At 39.8% G+C, this 18,318-nt stretch overlaps 2 protein-coding genes across 2 annotated transcripts; one reads left to right on the top strand and one right to left on the bottom strand.

Annotated features, from left to right (window-relative positions):
- Positions 1 to 1,346: 1,346 nt before the first annotated feature.
- LOC134664905 (myeloid differentiation primary response protein MyD88-like) lies at positions 1,347 to 8,198 on the top strand. Its single transcript, XM_063521616.1, has 6 exons — positions 1,347 to 1,511; positions 2,304 to 2,521; positions 3,640 to 3,827; positions 4,978 to 5,140; positions 5,751 to 5,898; positions 6,761 to 8,198. The coding sequence occupies exons 1-6, from the start codon at positions 1,393 to 1,395 to the stop codon at positions 7,182 to 7,184; spliced, it is 1,260 nt and encodes a 419-aa protein (XP_063377686.1). The 5' UTR covers positions 1,347 to 1,392; the 3' UTR covers positions 7,185 to 8,198.
- Positions 8,199 to 11,618: 3,420 nt separating this feature from the next.
- On the bottom strand, positions 11,619 to 18,289 carry LOC134664908 (elongator complex protein 2). The gene is made up of 12 exons (XM_063521620.1): positions 18,072 to 18,289; positions 17,573 to 17,864; positions 16,541 to 16,744; positions 16,133 to 16,348; positions 15,551 to 15,771; positions 14,844 to 14,988; positions 14,508 to 14,699; positions 13,735 to 13,839; positions 13,205 to 13,370; positions 12,489 to 12,753; positions 12,080 to 12,288; positions 11,619 to 11,789 (listed from the first exon to the last, which is right to left on the bottom strand). Exons 1-12 carry the CDS (start codon positions 18,219 to 18,221, stop codon positions 11,672 to 11,674), a joined length of 2,283 nt encoding a protein of 760 aa, XP_063377690.1. The 5' UTR covers positions 18,222 to 18,289; the 3' UTR covers positions 11,619 to 11,671.
- Between the last annotated feature and the right edge of the window lie 29 nt (positions 18,290 to 18,318).

Raw genomic sequence — 18,318 nt, 5'->3', positions numbered from 1 at the left:
TAATATTTTGATAATTCAGTAAAATAAGTAAACATATTATCAATTCACCTATTAAGTCATCGGGGAATCCCCGGAAACGCGTTACAGGAAATTGAAACTTGTGGCTTATAAATTAAAGTTCAGATTTGCTTACACTTTAAAGTTAAAATTTAAATCATAACTGCAACCGTTATTATGACGGATCTTACTGTTATCATTATCACCTACTCGATTCGTGTAAGTTTTGCCTTATGACCTAACAAAATGTAGGCGCGAAAGTTCGATCTCTCTTAGCATTTTTATATTTTTACTGAGATATTGATTATAGAAACAAGTCAGGATATCATAACCGCCAGCGGGCGGCACTTCCGCGCACATTTTTACCATTTTGTTTCCCCATGTCGAAACATGAACGAAAACTTAGAAACATATCTATCTCCATTTGCGTCACTACATGAACGGAACGAGTGGGCAGTGGAAGAGGAGGGACTACGTGAGGTATATAGTTATTATTATTTATTGGAGAAGTGGCAGCCTCATGGGCCCTTGCCGAAATACAGTAAGCGTAAATTACAAGTAAAACATTTTACATCGGAAGCCGGTGTTGCTCGAAGATTTTACATAATGGCGGCCGAGACCACGAACCGCCGAATGATGTCCAAGGATTCAACTGCACCCGTCCGGTTTGCCATTCACTGCATAATAATAATGTGCTATCTATAGATGGTCAAGCAAATCTTGACAGTAGAAAATGGCGCGAAATTCAAATTTTATATGAGACGATATCCCTTCGCGCCTACATTTTTCAAATTTGCCGCCTTTTTCTACTGACAAGATCTGCTTGACCAAGTATAAATTATACATTAAACAGCAGAATGAAAAAAAAAATTATAAAAATGTCTGGAGCACGATTCGCCATGTTCCATGGATCATTCGAAAGCTAGTTTCATAAACATATCTACTGTCACTGTGATGTGACTGAAGTGTCACTATGACAGTCAGTGCCAGTGTAGCTATGTGAGAAAGTTTTGTGTTATTTCAAAATATTCATTAAGGCCTAAGCAAAACTAAAAGTATATAAAACATCTTTTGATTAAGTTTTTGCTACAAGATAAATTTCTCTGCAGAGTTACATTCTTGTGGTTAATCAATGAATATAGTTGAAATGGCGTAATGTTTAGTATATTACCGAAATTTTTAAATATATTCGCGAATAACCTAAAGTGGGCTGGCAATACTATTCACTTGTTGAGCCAATAGCACTATTTTATTTTATTTCTGAATGAGTAATGTCGTGTAATGTCTCTATTATAGTGAAATTAGTGAAAAGAAAAGTGTTTACTCGTCTTTGTTTATTAGTGGAAGGTGTCATTTTTTATTCTTAAGAGTGTATGTACTTCTCTTTAAAGTAAAATGTCCGAAGACGTGTCTTATGTGTCGGTTTGCCATTTCACGAGTGACGCTTTAAACATACTGAATCGTCTGAATACAAGGAGATTATTCCCCAGTACTGGACCGGGTAAACTGCCCAGGTATGTTATTCTTTGATTATCTTTGTGTGTGGCAGTATACTGTTTTGATGTTATGATATGACATTTTAGAGCTCACTGTATAGTAGACGTCAAGGATATGTTTACATTTTTGCACCTTACCTCTTTGTAATAAGGAAAAAAAAATATACATCCCTTTGACGTCTACTGTACCGACACTTGCTGATAAGGCTTGGAACAAACTCCCCGAAGATGTGGTTTCAGCACAAAATGTGAACCAATTTAAAAATAAATTAGACAAACACATCTATACATCTACTTGTCAATGATTACTATAAATGATTACTGGATACAGGCAATATCAGTTGTCGTAACTGCCTGCCTGCTTACAGTAATTCTAAAAAAAAAGTCTATGTGAAGTTCCCAATTTTGGATGTTGTGAGCTGTGACTGGCTTTTCTAATAACAGAATAATATGTAATATGTCGTATATTACTTACCCTGTTATTAGATTATATGTTAAGATTTATAATAGTACATTGTGCCATGAGGAGGGTAAGTGAAATTTTGGTAACGAGGGTGGTAATTCCCAACAGCCACAGGCTGAAAGGAATTCAAGACCCGAGTTTGCAATATACATTACAGCATCCATTATCTATAGCAACTACTTAAACATTAGGCGGGCCATATGCTTGTGTGCCACCAATGTGGTATAAAAAATACAACAAAAAACCCAAAGACAACCCTTAGGTTTTTATTGTTATTGTCATTGCTGACACAATAATTATCACATCCAAGGAACTCAAGGATTAAAACAGAGCTTTTGTATTTGCAGGGATTGGAGAGGCTTAGCCAATCTAATAGGAATAACAGCCCAAGATGCAGAAAGCAGACACGAGAACATGGTGAAGTGGATTCTGGAGACGTGGGTCCAGAACGCGGGGGAGGCGGCGCTGGTGCACCAGCTGCTGCGGCACCTGGAGACCATCGACAGATACGACATCAGGGACGACCTGCAGGACCTGGCCAATGCTAACAGGCTTGTCAACACTGGTAAACTTACATTTAATGAAATAAAAAGTAGTAGAGTCAATAATAGCTGACTTTAACATGTTCTATGTGGAGTATGTGGTGTTCAAGAAAGAGAGGACATCCACTAGCCAGGTGGCAGGATGAGATTGTTGCCACTGCAGGCAAAGAATGGCATAGTGTAGCGCTAGATAAATCCAAATGGAAACAGCTGGAGGAGGCTTTTACCCAGAAGGGGTCTACAGTAGAAAACATAAAATAAAAAACTTTTATATCAAATAAGAATTATAAATAATTTAATACAATTCTCTGTGGAATAATTGAAAGCTCTAATAAATAAAATAAATAAAAAATGTGGTGTCATTAGGTATAAATATCATACTTTGTTAGAAATTTGACATTGATCATTATATTTCCCAACTTTGTCATTTATTCTCAATTAATTGTGAATGCCATTTAGATGAAAAGAACCTTGTTTACTAATATTAATAGGTATCCTGAGGCAATTTATGTACAGCCCCGTCTCCATATCGCGCGGCAAACCATCGAACATTGGCTCATTGGCGATATGGAGACGAGGCTTACTATCTTTGGATTCTTTTGGATTTCATACATATGTCACACAAAACTCAAGGGTGACTAAACATGATAACTATGTATATAACAATTGAGGAACTTTAGGACAATAACTAAGGTGTTATTAGTAAATAAAGTGAAACCGCAAACTACGTCACACATTGTCATTACTAATTCGTGATTCGCACATACAATTAAGAAGGCTAGTGTTTACAATTTTTAAGCATTAAATTGCACAACGGGACTTAATCGCGTATTTCAAACGTATGTAAAACGTTCAAACTGATAAACAAGACCAAGTGCGGGTAGTTCGAAAATCTGGCGCGGCTAGAAGATGTTGATGTCAACTTTAGCCAGTCTTCTCCGAGACCACGGAGACAACGCCGTCCTCGAAACGTCGGAGGTAAATCTTAAAACTTAAATACACAATTAAGTCCCGGAATCACTTCGATGTCTACTTCAGCTGGCAAACTTCGCAAATTTTTACCTTGGACTTGTCTAATACAGTCAATAACCCTTATAAAAATAAAAATAAAATAAAATGCTGATACTTTTTATATCAACAGAACAAAAATGGACCATAGAGCGCCAAATGGTGCTCCACTGTCCTGTCCAAGAGAACGACCAGCTGTTGACTATGGACGACGTGGACCAGGGCGCCCCGGTGGAGTACGACGCGCTGGTGCTGTACGCTGCTGACGACCAAGACTTTGTGGATGTCATGATCAGTAATATGTCCGAGATTGGGTTCAAAGTACGTATGTTTCATGGCCCTATCTCTCTCTCTATCACGCTACGAAAGCATAGATATGCTGCCGAAGCGCATATATAGCGCAGTCTTGGAAGCACTAGTTTAGCTGTCTCTCTGTATAGAGCATGGCTCTATCGCTCTCTCGCTCTGACACGCTGCGACGAACTATGCCCTTCGGGATAATGAAATAGTAGACATACCCTTCGGGCATAGATAGATAGCATCCTCATTAGGGTGCATCCACACCGCAGTTAACTTTTGTGGAGCAACACTGTGCAACAGGGTAACATTCATTAGATAACTTACACTTATTGCACCATAATTATATGTGTATAGTATATTTGTATAGGTAATTAATATGTTATACGTAATTTATTGTTCGTTTTTGCTGTTGTAATTATAGCACCGCTCACAATCTCTCTGCTTAGCCTTAAGGTTGACTGGTAGAGAATGCCTTATGGCATTAAGTCCGCCTTTTGTACTATAAGATTTTTCTTTTGTGCAATAAAGATTAAATTAATAAATAAATAAATTATTAGTTAGAACAATGAAGTATTTGAACAAATTAAATTATTCTTAAATTAAATTATTCTTAGTATATGACATTTATTTCAGTTTATAAATTATTAGTTAGAAATAGTGAAATACATGAATACACAGAAATACCAACTATAGAATAAGAGGTAAACGAATACTGCAAAAAGTACAAGGAAAGACTTCAAATTCAAAACCACTGCAATGAATTAGCCAGAAACCTGTTAAACGAACAAGACTACATGCCAAGGCTAAAAAGATGGCACATTCTAGGGCTAGACCAGAGACAATAAGCCCCCACGTAAACTGGTGATGGTGCTCGGTGGAACACCACCCTAAATAGTAACTTTAAAAAGAAACCAAACCATCTGACTATGGCTAGAACAGCGCTTGCAGATTTAAGTTGAGAAAAAAATTACTTACTGTTGCACAATGTTGCACCACAGTTCCTTCAATCTCTCTTCCAACTCCAAAAGTTAGCTGTGGTGTGAATGCACCTTTAATGCTGCTTTATTCCTTGGGTCCTTTGATATGCTATTAAGTCTGGAAAACGCTAGGATTATACTTTTAGTTATATCTTAACTTATTTCACTATAACCATTTGTGTATATTGTTGCAGTTGTTCACAAAGCACAGCCTGAGGCCAGGCGCGATCCCCTACGGGCCCATGACGGAACTGATCAGCTCCCGATGTCGCCACACCATCCTCGTCTACTCGCCCGCCTTCTTCAAGAGTCTCGACGATCGCTTCTACACGGAGTACGTCCACGCCAGGAACATAGGTGACTCTTTACTAATTATGTATATCTTTGAGCGTTGTGACCTTGGGGCCTTAGCCAAGTAATAGAATAGGTCACATAAAATTTAAATAATCCATGGATAACGTCAAGTGACTTTTGATATGCATTTGTCATACTGAGACATATTTCCTTTGCGATTGGTCGGTAAACCATTGTCGTCTTAGCTAATGGCCCGTTACATGATGCCAAAAAAATTAATCAATCAATCAAATAAGAAAAAAGGAACGAACAATTCCGAAAAGAGACTCTTATTACAACGGAGTATGTGTGATTATTAAATCGGGATTACCCAATACCCTATATCAGCGATCGGCAACCTTTTGGAAGCCAAGGGCCACAAAGCAGTTAACGAAGTGGACGCGGGCCGCACTTTGCTAATATTTATGACTTTATCAGACATTATCATTTGTCAATATTACATACAAAATAGCCAGGGCGGGAGGCTCGCGGGCACAAGTGAGAGGTTCGCGGGCCGCGGGTTGCCGACCGCTGCCCTATATTATCCAAATACACATTATTACTTTTTCGTGGAACGATTCGTCTCGTATTATCATTATAAATTTCTGACTACATATTATAATTGTGTTTTCAGAGAAGAAACACACCCTGATCCCTTGCGTGTACCGCGAGTGCACGCTGCCGCCGCAGTTCCGCTACATATTCGCGCTGTACGTCTCCTCCACGGCGTACAACTTCTGGGACCGCCTCGCCCGGTCGGTCGACGCCGGCCGCACGCCTAGGTATGTTCACACTATGATTTACAGCTTGGCAAAAAAGAGTAGAAATCAAAAAGTGGCAACACTGTAGTGTCGTCTCTTTCAAACCAATTTATATAAGAAAACGGGACGACATCACGGTGTTGCCACTTTTTAATTACTACTCTTTTTTGCCAAACTGTAAGTACTATATCTTGCACCGCATGCCTCTAGCAATAGCAATGAGCTGTTGATGATGATGACACAATTTATCTGTTTTACTTTATTGCGTATGAAAACTGTTATTTGTGACTTCTAAACATAAACTTGTCCTTGCCCGGCCGCTTTCTTAGACCTTAAAGTACAATAATAGGTTTTCAGTCATATGCAGAGCTCGGATAGGGTGAGCTATTTGCCTTATAATTTGACATGTCTTATGTCATATATAAGGCAAATAGCTCACCCTATCCGAGCTCTGGTCATATGTATATTTAATGACGTCAACTAGTGAGCTCTTTGGGAAGGTTACACGAAGTTGACAATATGTTCTGATACATTTCGGAACGAAGTTCCTTTTCAGACGGTTTGCGGATGGGACTAAGCGAAAAAAGTGAAAATTTTTGCCGTCACAAGCCATACTACATAGTGCGATAGATGTGTCAAATTTTGCCGTCACAAGCCATACTACTGCGAAATGTGTAATGAGAACAGAACAAAAGAGCATGAGCATGAACATGTCACCAGCCTTTTGTAACTTCGTTCCAACCGAGTGTTCCACGACACTCACCACTTTTTTTTTTTAGTTTTCGATTGGCGTTAGTGGTTTGTTAGTGGACAAACAATTGCCATTTTAGCTGCGGCCCAATGATAATGAACTAGGTATGAATTATACAAATTTCTTTAACAGGCTACTCCCCACAAACTCAGTGCGAATCCAGGAGGTGACCAGCGGCAGCCAACTCAGGCTCAACGGCAGCCAGCTGAAGATCACCAACGGTCCCGTCCCCAACGGTCAGATACCCAACGGAGCACCCGCCATCCAGGTCAACGGTCAGCCTAGCCAGTATGTAACTCAACCTAGCAGCCATACTCAAGCTAGTATCCCATCAGAAGGGTGTGTGTCACAACATACTACTACTACTATAGCTTTACCAGATGTACCGTCAACTAGCCTATCTGTTTCTGTGACATCTCTGACTTCGCTGGACTCGCGGAGAACGGAAAGTGCCTCTCTCAACGATTTAAGCACAAAGAAAAAGAAGAAGAGTTTTTTAAAGAAGTTGTTAAAGTTTCCGAAGAAGAAGAAAGAAGTGTTGCTCACTACGAATTGAGTGATAAGACTCTGTGTTAGGTTAAAATTTTGTCGGCATCTATGTCATGTCGCTGTTTGGAAAATATACGATGACTTTTTCAGACTAAACAACAAAAGGTTATCAATTTGTATTATTTTTATACAATTAAAGTGCCTTTAACTTTAAACACTATGAGAGAAAACAGTTACGTCCACTGAAACCTCGGCTCAACTGAAGGGCATCATTCGTGTGATTCAATAGGGTAGTTCACCTTACATCATCTCGGACTCACAAGGTACCAATGTCCATTTTTGGATGCCTGCCAGTGCAGTTAGGGATTCCACAGCAATTAAGTTCAAATCTCGTGTGGACATTTGTGACTCAAAGTTAAGATGCCTTCTGTTTGAACCAGAATTAGAAGTTTTTGTGGCAAAAACGAGTGTTTGAGAAAATGAAACATTGATAAATCTGTTATCGATAAATCATAGGTACATTAATATTTAAAATATGTAACTTTTACTTGCTGTAGGTTGCTGAAGGTAAGTTACCGAGAAATTTCAATTATGCAAATCAATTACAAAACTGTACATAATTTCTTTATTACATATATGTAAGCACTTAAAAATTAAAACGTAAACTGTAGTATACCAATATATCAAAAGAGAAGATGATATCGAACGTGTTGTGTATTTCGCGGTAGCTGTCTTCTTATAAAATGTAATAAATATCTAAGTAAACGTTAAGGTAGGTAACATCTATAACAGACATGTCGATATTTTATTTTGTCAATCACTTTATTTTGTCACAAAAACTTCTGTCTGGTTTGAACCCTTATCCGTTTAAATGGGTAGGTACTTCTTTTATATTAAACCTGTGTGTGTGTGTTTTTTTTGCACACAAGTTGGTAACTATTGTCCACAGTTTAGAGGAACTGGGTTGAGTGAGTAAAGACACCGTTGACTGGTAATCTTAGACTAATTTATTCCATCATAACTAAGCGTTTTATACATCATGTTATCTTAACATCACATCTCTAATCTGCGGCGACACACATACATTATCTCAACCTAGATCTATACTAGGTTATCGACACGCGCTGATTATATTTTGCTGACCGCCATACACAGGATTCACAGGAATGACAACTAGGGAATGCAAATCGGTTATTTTTTGTATGGAAATAATCGGTTTTTAACCGAAACCGCGGTTATTTCCATATAAAAAATAACAGATTTGCATTCCTTAATGACAACTTTACTTATGTTGTAAAATCTGTATGTACGATCCATTTATTAGATTTAGTAAGATGAGGATTCGGGTGCTATTTTTAAAGAATGTTATAACATCACACCTTATGACGCACAATTTTATATTTTAATCTTCTTGCCTAATTCTTCCATATTTTTATAGTTCTTCTAGAACGTATTTTTTATATTGAAATTACATCACAAGACTTTTTTATCAAACAGGACTTTGTATTGTACTTTTATAAATAATAAGTTTTTGGCAAAAATTTCATTTTTGGTACAAGCTTTTATCGCTGACTGTACTTTTCTTACGACAGACAACTAATACTCATCGAGACAATTCTAAAAACCCCTAACACTATTAGGTTACGTTGTTTCATCACAGAGTTCCTAGGGCCACGTCCTGTCTCCATCATCAGATCAGCTCGATGGTACCATAATATTGCATTGTCACCCGATTTATACATGCATGCAAAATTTCAGCTCAATCGGAAACCGGGAAGTGGATCAAATTTAACTTGCAAGATTTGATTACACACAGACAGATAAACAGACAGACAACGGTCAGGTGAAACTAAATGAAAGCTTGTAAAATAGTCTTTTTCAAATATTTTTTATTATATGTAGATGTCGATATTTTTAAGATACAATTTTAGTCATAGTTTAAGTTTTAAATAATGTGCAATGCGTCGTGCAAATTGTGATAATTGTATGATTCCAGGGATTTTAGACCTACATTTTGGAGTTTATGCTAAAATGTCCAGAGCTAACGACTGTGTCTTAGCATGTTCTCGTATGTATAAATGAGTGTATATATATTTGATTATTGTATATACAATATAGTGCTGCTGCTTTTATGGCTCTAATTCAGTATGTACCTAAACTTTAACAATCCAAACGAGTGAGTATAGTCATTTATTCCAAAAAAAAACCGGGCAAGTGCGAGTCGGACTCGCGTACGAAGGGTTCCGTACCACAATGCAAAAAAACAAAAAAAAAAGCAAAAAAAAAAAAACGGTCACCCATCCAAGTACTGATCACTCCCGACGTTGCTTAACTTTGGTCAAAAATCACGTTTGTTGTATGGGAGCCCCATTTAAATCTTTATTTTATTCTGTTTTTAGTATTTGTTGTTATAGCGGCAACAGAAATACATAATCTGTGAAAATTTCAACTGTCTAGCTATCACGGTTCGTGAGATACAGCCTGGTGACAGACGGACGGACGGACGGACGGACCGACGGACGGACAGCGAAGTCTTAGTAATAGGGTCCCTTTTACCCTTTGGGTACGGAACCCTAAAAACCAAAAAGAATGAAGTTTATGTGACCGGTTTTGGTGCTATTGCGTATATTGCTCGTTAATGTCCGTGTGCTTGTTTGCCTCCAACATCGTATAAATAAATTGTAATGGACGTTCAGAGACTAATAGAATCGATATTTTTTGTATAAAGTATATTTGTATAAAATGTTACCATACAGTGAGAATTTGAACAATGAAATTGTGATGTTAATGCCTTATGAAATTGAGATATTTTGATTGATGTTTCGAATTAAATATTTTTTATTATTAATTGATTGTTTTATTGCCCTCTAAATTAAAAAAAAAGTTAAAAATTTATGGAATGTTTTAGGATATTATACCCTCACAGTTATGATTTATGGTCACAATTTAATCACTTAACCTTCTAGATGCCAATATGATGCCAATGACCGATATATCCGCACCGCAGGTCCAACGCCAAAAACGCGATTAATCCGTCACAGACCACAGAGCAACATAGCGACAATCCCACTGTTTTGGGCCGGGTGGGTCTAGCAGTTCCCCCGCCGAGCTTCCGTTTGGAAGGTGCGAGTACTGGCGGCGCGCGCCCCGCGCGGCGTTGCCGGCGCCTCCTGGCGACCCCTGAGACACGCACTGTGCATGCCGCAAACGCGCCCACCGCCCGAGCCATCTCTCTAATAAATAATATACTCACCCAGGTCCCGGATGCCGACTTATTCTCTGACAGGTTGGGGAAATTTATCATTGCCACCATGTCTGCTCTAAACCTTACCGAACTTGGTAGTTAATATAAAAATATTTACCTTTGTTTAAGGCTATGCCACTATTTGTATTTGTTTTCCTATCTGCTTCCTAATTCTATTTGTTTTGTTTTCACTGTATTTGAGTTTTTACTTCTTTGAATTTATAATTCGTTAATGTGTCTTATCTTCTATTTTACCGTGTAAGCGAATTGGTAAACTACTGTAAGCTTATATGAGAGAAATAAATGGTATTGTATTGTATTGTATTGTATAGACCTGCGTGCATATGCATAAAGTTCAATTTCAGTTTTGACACTTCGGTGACGTGGCGTCGGAGTGACAGCTTTTGTATATGACACGGCATCGAAAAGCTTAAGACGAAACAGGAGCTGAGTTTAAAATATTTTAGGTAAATATACGTCTCGCTAACGGAAGCGGCTCCTAAAACTAGTGCGATAAGGACAAGGCGAAAAATCCTGCGTAAAAATCTCAAAAATCGAGGTTTCGTACTCGACTGTTTCCTCCTCCAAAACTTAACCAATCGTAACCAAATTTGGAAATCTAAATGATTATGAAATTATCTGTGTCGGACCGTTTTGCTTTTTTGGCTAATTGATATCAGTTTTGAATACTACGCCTCTCATTGCGGCATAGTCAATGAGGCCATTTTGGCCATTTATGAAGGGCTATAGCGTCTTAAAAAACAAAAATATCAAACAAAGCAGAACGGTTCGACACAGATATTCACAATATTAATCTGTGTTGAAAAAAATCATTGCTCTAGCATCAAAATCCACGGAGGAAACAGTCGAGTACGTTTGCATGGAAAAATTACCATGTTGGCTCTTAACGTGTAAAACACACGGTGTCGATGGTGTCGGGTGAGCTTTTCACAGCAATAAGTATTCAAATCGCAACCACAACATGCGTCACACAAAGTATGGTAATAAAACACTAGTATTTACGATTTTATACAAATCGGCCAAGCTGATGATGACGGTCCTCCCGGCCGATTTCGACCATAAGCTACTAAGTAATGTGTAAGCTGTGGCAATGTACCATACAGTAAGAAATCAACCTTATAAAAGTTTTCAGATTCATATAGAAGTAATTTATTATTTTTTACGCGATTGCTTATTTATTTGGCCCACTTTTTACCTGCAAAATTTTGACTTGAGGGTTAATCGTTTGAACTTAACTTTAAAGTATAAACATTTATTTGTTAATAAATTCTCGTTAAATACATTTTTTATTATGACACAGAGACTTGGTAGACCCTGACAACATGGTCCGCGCCACCGCTAGCTAGTAGCAGTGCATTTTCCTCTTGCTTGAACGCCAGCCTTCGGACGGTCAAGTGATGTGCCGCACTGAAAAAAAAATACACTGTTTATTTTTTATTCTCTTATAATTTGACACCTGAAGTAAATGTTTCTGGACGTCCCCAAATATTATGGACTTTATGCAGTAGCAATTCACTTACCATAAAACATGCACCGAGTACCTAGGACCTAGTTCATTTGTAGTGACGGGAGGAAGGATTTTTTTTAACAAAAAACAACAGTGTCTAAAAATTCGTGACGACGATATCCTCGCGGTAAAGCAACTTTGTGACGTCCGTGTGGGACTGACTTTGTACCATAGTCAACAGTGAACCAACCTGTGATCTAGTTCCTTCAGCAACGTCCACTCCTTGCCGAACGTGTAGAACTTTATGATGCCCGAGTCCAGCCCTACCGCCGCCAGGTGCTGTACCGTTGGTGCAAAAGCTAAGGCCGTCACAGAATCCTTTGGGAGGTCTAGGGTGCTGACTAGCGCGTAGGAGCCGAGGGAGGTGTTGGTAGGGGTAGATTTGGTCCACAGGCAAACCTGGGAAATAAAAAATAAACATTAAGAAACAAAATTTATTGACGTTTGGTGATTCAAGTTTTAAAAACGTCTTCAACGTACACCTAAGTAACAGTGGCCGAGGCGGCCTGCACAAACGAGTTTGAGCCCTGTTGCCTGCTGTATAAAGTGCAACGTTGTTTGCAGGGAAATATACCACAGGCTATACAAATACTACTAACCTTGCCTTCCCTAGAGCCAGTTCCAAACATGTTAGAATCGACCGTCCACGCGCAGCACCAAATTATCCTCGTATGCACGCCGTTCGTCTTGTCTGTACAGGCGACCTGCTCAAACGAGTTTGAGCCCTGTTGCCTGCTGCATAAGGTCCAGCGTCGGTCGCGGGAGACGGACAGAAGGTGTTGGGAGTCAGGACTGAAGGAGAGTTGGGTGACGGTGAGCTGGTGGGAGACCAGGGTTTGGATCTGCTGCCAGTTTTGAGTTTCCCTGTGGAGAAGTTTTAAATTTCGATAAAATCTGGATCAAAGCTTGTCGGTCTTGACTTTTATGAGAACATTTGAAGTTATCTTTAAAATCTTGTGTTTCAAAATATATTTCGCAATGCACTTTAAAAATAACCTTTAGTATTATCTCACCAGAGTCTGACTGCCGCGTGTTCGGGCACGTTAGCCTTGCAGGCTGACGCCAGCAGGGTGCCGTCGGGAGAGGCGGCCAGCGCGAACACTTCGTACCCGTGCCCGTACAGCTTGTGGCGCTCCGGCCAGAGTGTGTTTAGTAATATCTCACCAGAGTCTGACTGCCGCGTGTTCGGGCACGTTAGCCTTGCAGGCTGACGCCAGCAGGGTGCCGTCGGGAGAGGCGGCCAGCGCGAACACTTCGTACCCGTGCCCGTACAGCTTGTGGCGCTCCGGCCAGAGTGTGTTTAGTAATATCTCACCAGAGTCTGACTGCCGCGTGTTCGGGCACGTTAGCCTTGCAGGCTGACGCCAGCAGGGTGCCGTCGGGAGAGGCGGCCAGCGCGAACACTTCGTACCCGTGCCCGTACAGCTTGTGGCGCTCCGGCCAGAGTGTGTTTTGCATTAGAGTTTCTTCAGTAGGAGGTTCTACAAAAACAACACGTTTATTTTAATATCCCAACCCATAAAACAACCCATGGAAGGTAAAGTCCTTAATTATACACTATTAAGTCCCGTTTTCGTAATTTAAAATGTTGAAAGTTGAAATCACAATCAGTGTGCAGCCTCTTTCCAAGTGGCGCAACATTTCAGATTCACATCTATTTTACATTATAGAGTGGACCAATATTAGAGTTCCAATCAACAAAAATAAATACTTTAGTTATAGCCGCGCGCGTCGGTTAGCGCAGTGAACTCATTACCGGTCAAAGGGTTAAACAAGGAAAAGTTACACAAAGGAATAATCAGAGACTAATCTATGACTCAATTGGCTAAGAAGCCGACAACGTACCTGTTAGATTGACAGGCACGAAGTATCCGTCGTCATCGGCCACGTCTCCCGCGAACACCGCCTTGTTGGACAAGCCCAGCGACGGCACCGAGGCACCCTCCGCACCTGAATATACACTCTGTTTAGTTGGCTTTAAGGCTTATAATAGAATGGAGAAGAGAATAGCTGAAGCGTGACACATTGCCATCAACGGCACAGTAGCGACCTGCGAAATGGAGAACAGTAGATGCACGACATTTGAATTGAAGCCTAAGCAAAGACACTAACGCGTCCGCATTTAAATATATACTCTATTAAGTCGGCGTTAGGTTCATAATGTATTAAACAATAGGTTAAGAAGTAATACTCATACTCATACTCATACTACGTATACTACGTACTACGTACATAAGTAATAAAATTGAAACATGACATATTATTGGACAGCTTGAGCGATGCAACCACAGCACTGGATCACGCAACAGGATTTATGTTTAATTCGAATGGTATAAGGTTCAAAGTGCTATGACACAACAGTGGACGAATAATTATTCCTGTACTGACATAACTTAGTTCCCTTGGAACCAGATCGGAAATTTGTCTGGATGTGTATATGTGTGAATAGTTTACTATAAGTTGGATTAATAAAAACAACCCATCAGCGATTTTGATCCTTATATCACATGTAATTTTTGTGTAATCAATAGTGGGTTTGCCAGAAAGCCTGTCGTGTATTACTCAAATTCTGCTATAGTATCTATTATATTAGGTAAAAAAAAAATAGAAGAACGTACCAGCATCTTCCCCTCCTAGAGGCTCGCCAACGATAGTGTGGTAGTTGTACGCGAAGTTGGAGGGCGCGTCGAACACGCGGATGACCTTCTCCTCGGCCGCCGACGCGAACGTGCGCGAAGATATAGGAGCTATGGCGGCGAGGTCGTAGCCGTGCACTTGTGGCCGCGCTAGTTCGTGCCACTCCACTGAGCCTGGACAACAAAGTGAGAGTAATCAATGATACATTAGTTCTATAGATAGCAGCCAGGCTCAGCTCGCCGGCCCTATAGAAGTTAGACATAGGAAACGTTAAGAGGTCAAGTGGCAAGTGCATAAGAGACTTTGTTTCGTAATACCGTCGGGTCGTGTCCATGGCGCGTGCAGCCTCGTCGTCTGGTCGGCGGAGACGCTGATGAGGTACCTAGCTGGCGCCCAGGCTATGTCCTCTACTCTTCCAAAGTGCCCCCCGCAGACAACACGGGGCTCCCATTGACGAGTCTCCTGAAAAAATATTAAAATATGGCCTATATTCTCAACTAATCACTAAGGGCCACTTGCACCATCCCACTATCCCGGGGTTAACCGGTTAAACCTGGAGTTGCCATGGTGTCCGGTACAATTTTACACTGGGTTAACGGTTTAACCGGTTAACCCCGGGTTAGTGGGATGGTGCAAGTGGCACTAATCCAAATAAGACGATGTAATTCTGAACTTCATAATTTCATTAATTTCCTTCCTCTGTATTACGCTAGTGTGCAATCGCAGCAGAACTATGGCAGGGTACTGTGGGGGTAGAACTATGGAAGGGTAATGAAACAAATAAAAGATATTCTGCCTAATCCTTTAATTGATCTCCCGTACTTAAATATTTGCATGACCCAGATGACTTTCTACGTTTATTTTCACTTGAAATAGCTATAGCATTCTAATTTCAGGTATGAATAAAAAACGCTTGCACGTACTATACTGATCGCAATAAATATGAATAAGAATATGAATATGAAGGTCACTGGAGATTGTAATGTGGCATTACAACATGGGGTCTTCAAAAGTGTTTACTAACCTTATTAAGTTCCCAGATATGGAATGATCCATTGTAGCCGTGTCCCAAGAAGGAGCCACCTCCGGGTCCGAACCGGCTACCATAGAATCCTAGTCCATTTCCCCCCACCTCGCCTACTCGGACGCGCTCCACCCACGCGCCTGTTTCGTCTGGGGCCCACACAATCAGGGTTTTGTCCAGGGAGGATGAAAGGAGGCGGTGGACTGGGGTGGTGGTGCCATCTGCAACAAATGTTAATGTAAATTTTTTGTGTGATCTGATCTGTCTTGTAAATTTTACTGTATAAAATACAGGATACCGGAATGTTACCAATGACTTCTTCTCTATATGATTTCTGGCCCATTAAAAAGTGAAATAATCTTACAGTAGATGGTGTTCCGTGTTTCAATTACAAGTGTAAGCAAAAAAGAAACCGATGAAATGATTCACCAGGATCGAGTAAAGCTTCATCAACACGGTCGTTATTAATGGCGAGTGAACCGGGATCGTAAATATTGGCGAATTAAAATCTCGCATGAGGTGGTAAATTTTTCCTTCTGTTCCACCCTGATGCTAACTGTGAGTTGTTCCATGTCCACCTACCTGTTTTGACACTCGGATGCCATTGGACCCCATACACCCATCCCTCATGTCCAGCCAGCACTGCTTCAAGCTTCACCGCCCACTCTGTCCCACAAGCTTGGAACACCTTCTGTTCCACTTTTATGCCGACTGTGGGTTGTTCCACGTGAAGCTGAATACGCCATAAACGGATGTATGTGTCTTGGGAGGCGGATGCTAACAGTATGGTATTGGAATCTGTAAGTTTAAGACATGTTTTTCTTTTAGTAAAATGTAGATTGAGTTACAAAAACTGGGGCCAAATGTTAGGTTAGATCATTTCAATGAGGTACTGAGGGCAGCTCCCCTGCTCCATGCTGAGAATAAAATAAAAATCGTAATTAAAGGTCAGGAATAGTATTCACAATTAGGATATAAAAACACATTTACCAATGTCCATAACATCCAGCCCTCGCACCCAGTCCTCATGCCCCACTAGAGTGTGCACTCTATGGAACTCATCTCCAGCGAACACATGTATCTTGTGGTCATCTAGTGCACAGAACAACACAGGCTGGTCTCCGAGATGGTGCGGTCGCAGTGTGAGGCACAGGCCCGAGTTGAGCAAGATTGTTTGCTTGTGGTTTGTTAAACCTTTGGAAACAAATGAGACATTTTTATTGTGAAGCGATTTGCAGGAGATTGCTTATAGATATTAAATTTTCAAACAAAACAATATCAACCCTATTTCTTACAGTAATAGGTTCTAATTTCATTAGCAAATTTTAGATTCATTTGTGTGGCTGGGTCTTAGGCTAGTCATCTTTATAAAAAACCGGCCAAGTGCGAGTCGGACTCGCGTTCCAATGGTTCCGTATATTACACAATTTTTAACAAATTTAACAATGTATTTTTTATGTGAAACGTGAATCTGAAATCTCTTTAAAAAATCCGTAGGTGTCGGACCAAAAACTGTAATTAAGTCAGACTCACGCTTGACTGTACATTTCTAATAGGTTTTCCTGTCATCTATAGGTATAGACCTATTTTATGTATTTTTTTCAAAATTTTAGACCTACTAGTTTCGGAGATAAAGGGGGGGGAATGGTCATTTTTTGCCTATTTTCTTGAATAACTTCTAAACTGTTTATTCGAAAATTATAAAAAAAATATATTTGAGATCCTTACAATAAGCTCTTTCATTTGATATGTAACATGATATAGTTTGAAAAATTTAATTTTTTCATTTTTTCATTTACCCCCCAAAAGTGGCCCCCATGTTTAAAATTCATTTGTTTACGTTACATGTCCGTATTTGGGTCACAAACTTACACACGTGTACCAAATTTCAACTTGATTGGTCCAGTAGTTCCGGATAAAATCGGCTGTGACAGACGGACAGACAGACAGACGCATGAGTGATCCTATAAGGGTTCCGTTTTTTCCTTTTGAGGTACGGAACCCTAAAAATGAGTAACTCACCATCTTTCCTTTCCCAAACTCTAATAGTAGAATCAATAGACCCAGTAAACACCAACAAATCATCATCCTTAGTATACAGCCCATTCACACAAGCCACCCCATCTGTGTGCCCCGACAACACACTTGTCACTTTCCAAACCCCATCCACATTGGTCCAAATGGCTGCGGTTTTGTCTGCAGAGCATGATAGTAGCTCTGTGCAAGAGCCGTCTGGCTTGTGGAGCCATTTCACTGAGTTTAATTTGGACTTGTGGTGGCTGAGAACTTTTATTGGATTGGTGCCTTTTAGATTCTGAAAATAAAAGATAGGTACTTATGATTTTAAAGTCTTGGCCCAGTGTATACGATTTATCAATCTCATCACAATCAGCTGTTCTAACATATTTCGCATTATTATGCTGCATATTCTTAGCAACTGTAGGCCATAATAATAAATAGTGATAGTGATAGCCATTTTTACTTATAGCAGCTACTACTACTAATATAATAGTAAAATTACCGTATTATAAATAACAACAGCGTTTGTTGCTCCGTAACAGATGATTCCCTCATTATTCCAGTCTGCTATTTCAGGTGTACGGTTACATGCTACTGATGTGTAGATCTCCTGGATAGTTAGTTCCATGTTTTCAGTGGATTTTAGGTGCATTTGAAATCATTAATTATTTATTTTTCCATAAACACACGAATTGGTATTTGTTTGTATACTTTTATAGGTTATTTTGTCAAAATTGTCATATGGTTGT

The sequence above is a fragment of the Cydia fagiglandana genome, chromosome 6 (genome assembly GCF_963556715.1).
Source record: "Cydia fagiglandana chromosome 6, ilCydFagi1.1, whole genome shotgun sequence".
NCBI classification, from domain to species: Eukaryota; Metazoa; Arthropoda; class Insecta; order Lepidoptera; family Tortricidae; genus Cydia; species Cydia fagiglandana.
Note: the sequence above shows the minus strand (reverse complement) of the source record. Positions and strands in the feature narration are given on the sequence as shown.

Coding starts and splice junctions, on each gene's coding strand:
- LOC134664905 (XM_063521616.1), top strand. CDS start 1,393: ATGTCCGAAGACGTGTCTTATGTGTCGGTTTGCCATTTCACGAGTGAC. Junction 2,522..3,639: donor TAACAGGCTTGTCAACACTG/GTAAACTTACAT, acceptor TTATATCAACAG/AACAAAAATGGACCATAGAG. Junction 5,899..6,760: donor GACGCCGGCCGCACGCCTAG/GTATGTTCACAC, acceptor TTTCTTTAACAG/GCTACTCCCCACAAACTCAG.
- LOC134664908 (XM_063521620.1), bottom strand. CDS start 18,221: ATGCACCTAAAATCCACTGAAAACATGGAACTAACTATCCAGGAGATC. Junction 16,745..17,572: donor AGTTTGGGAAAGGAAAGATG/GTGAGTTACTCA, acceptor TTGTTTCCAAAG/GTTTAACAAACCACAAGCAA. Junction 16,349..16,540: donor GCTGGATGTTATGGACATTG/GTAAATGTGTTT, acceptor TTAAACTTACAG/ATTCCAATACCATACTGTTA.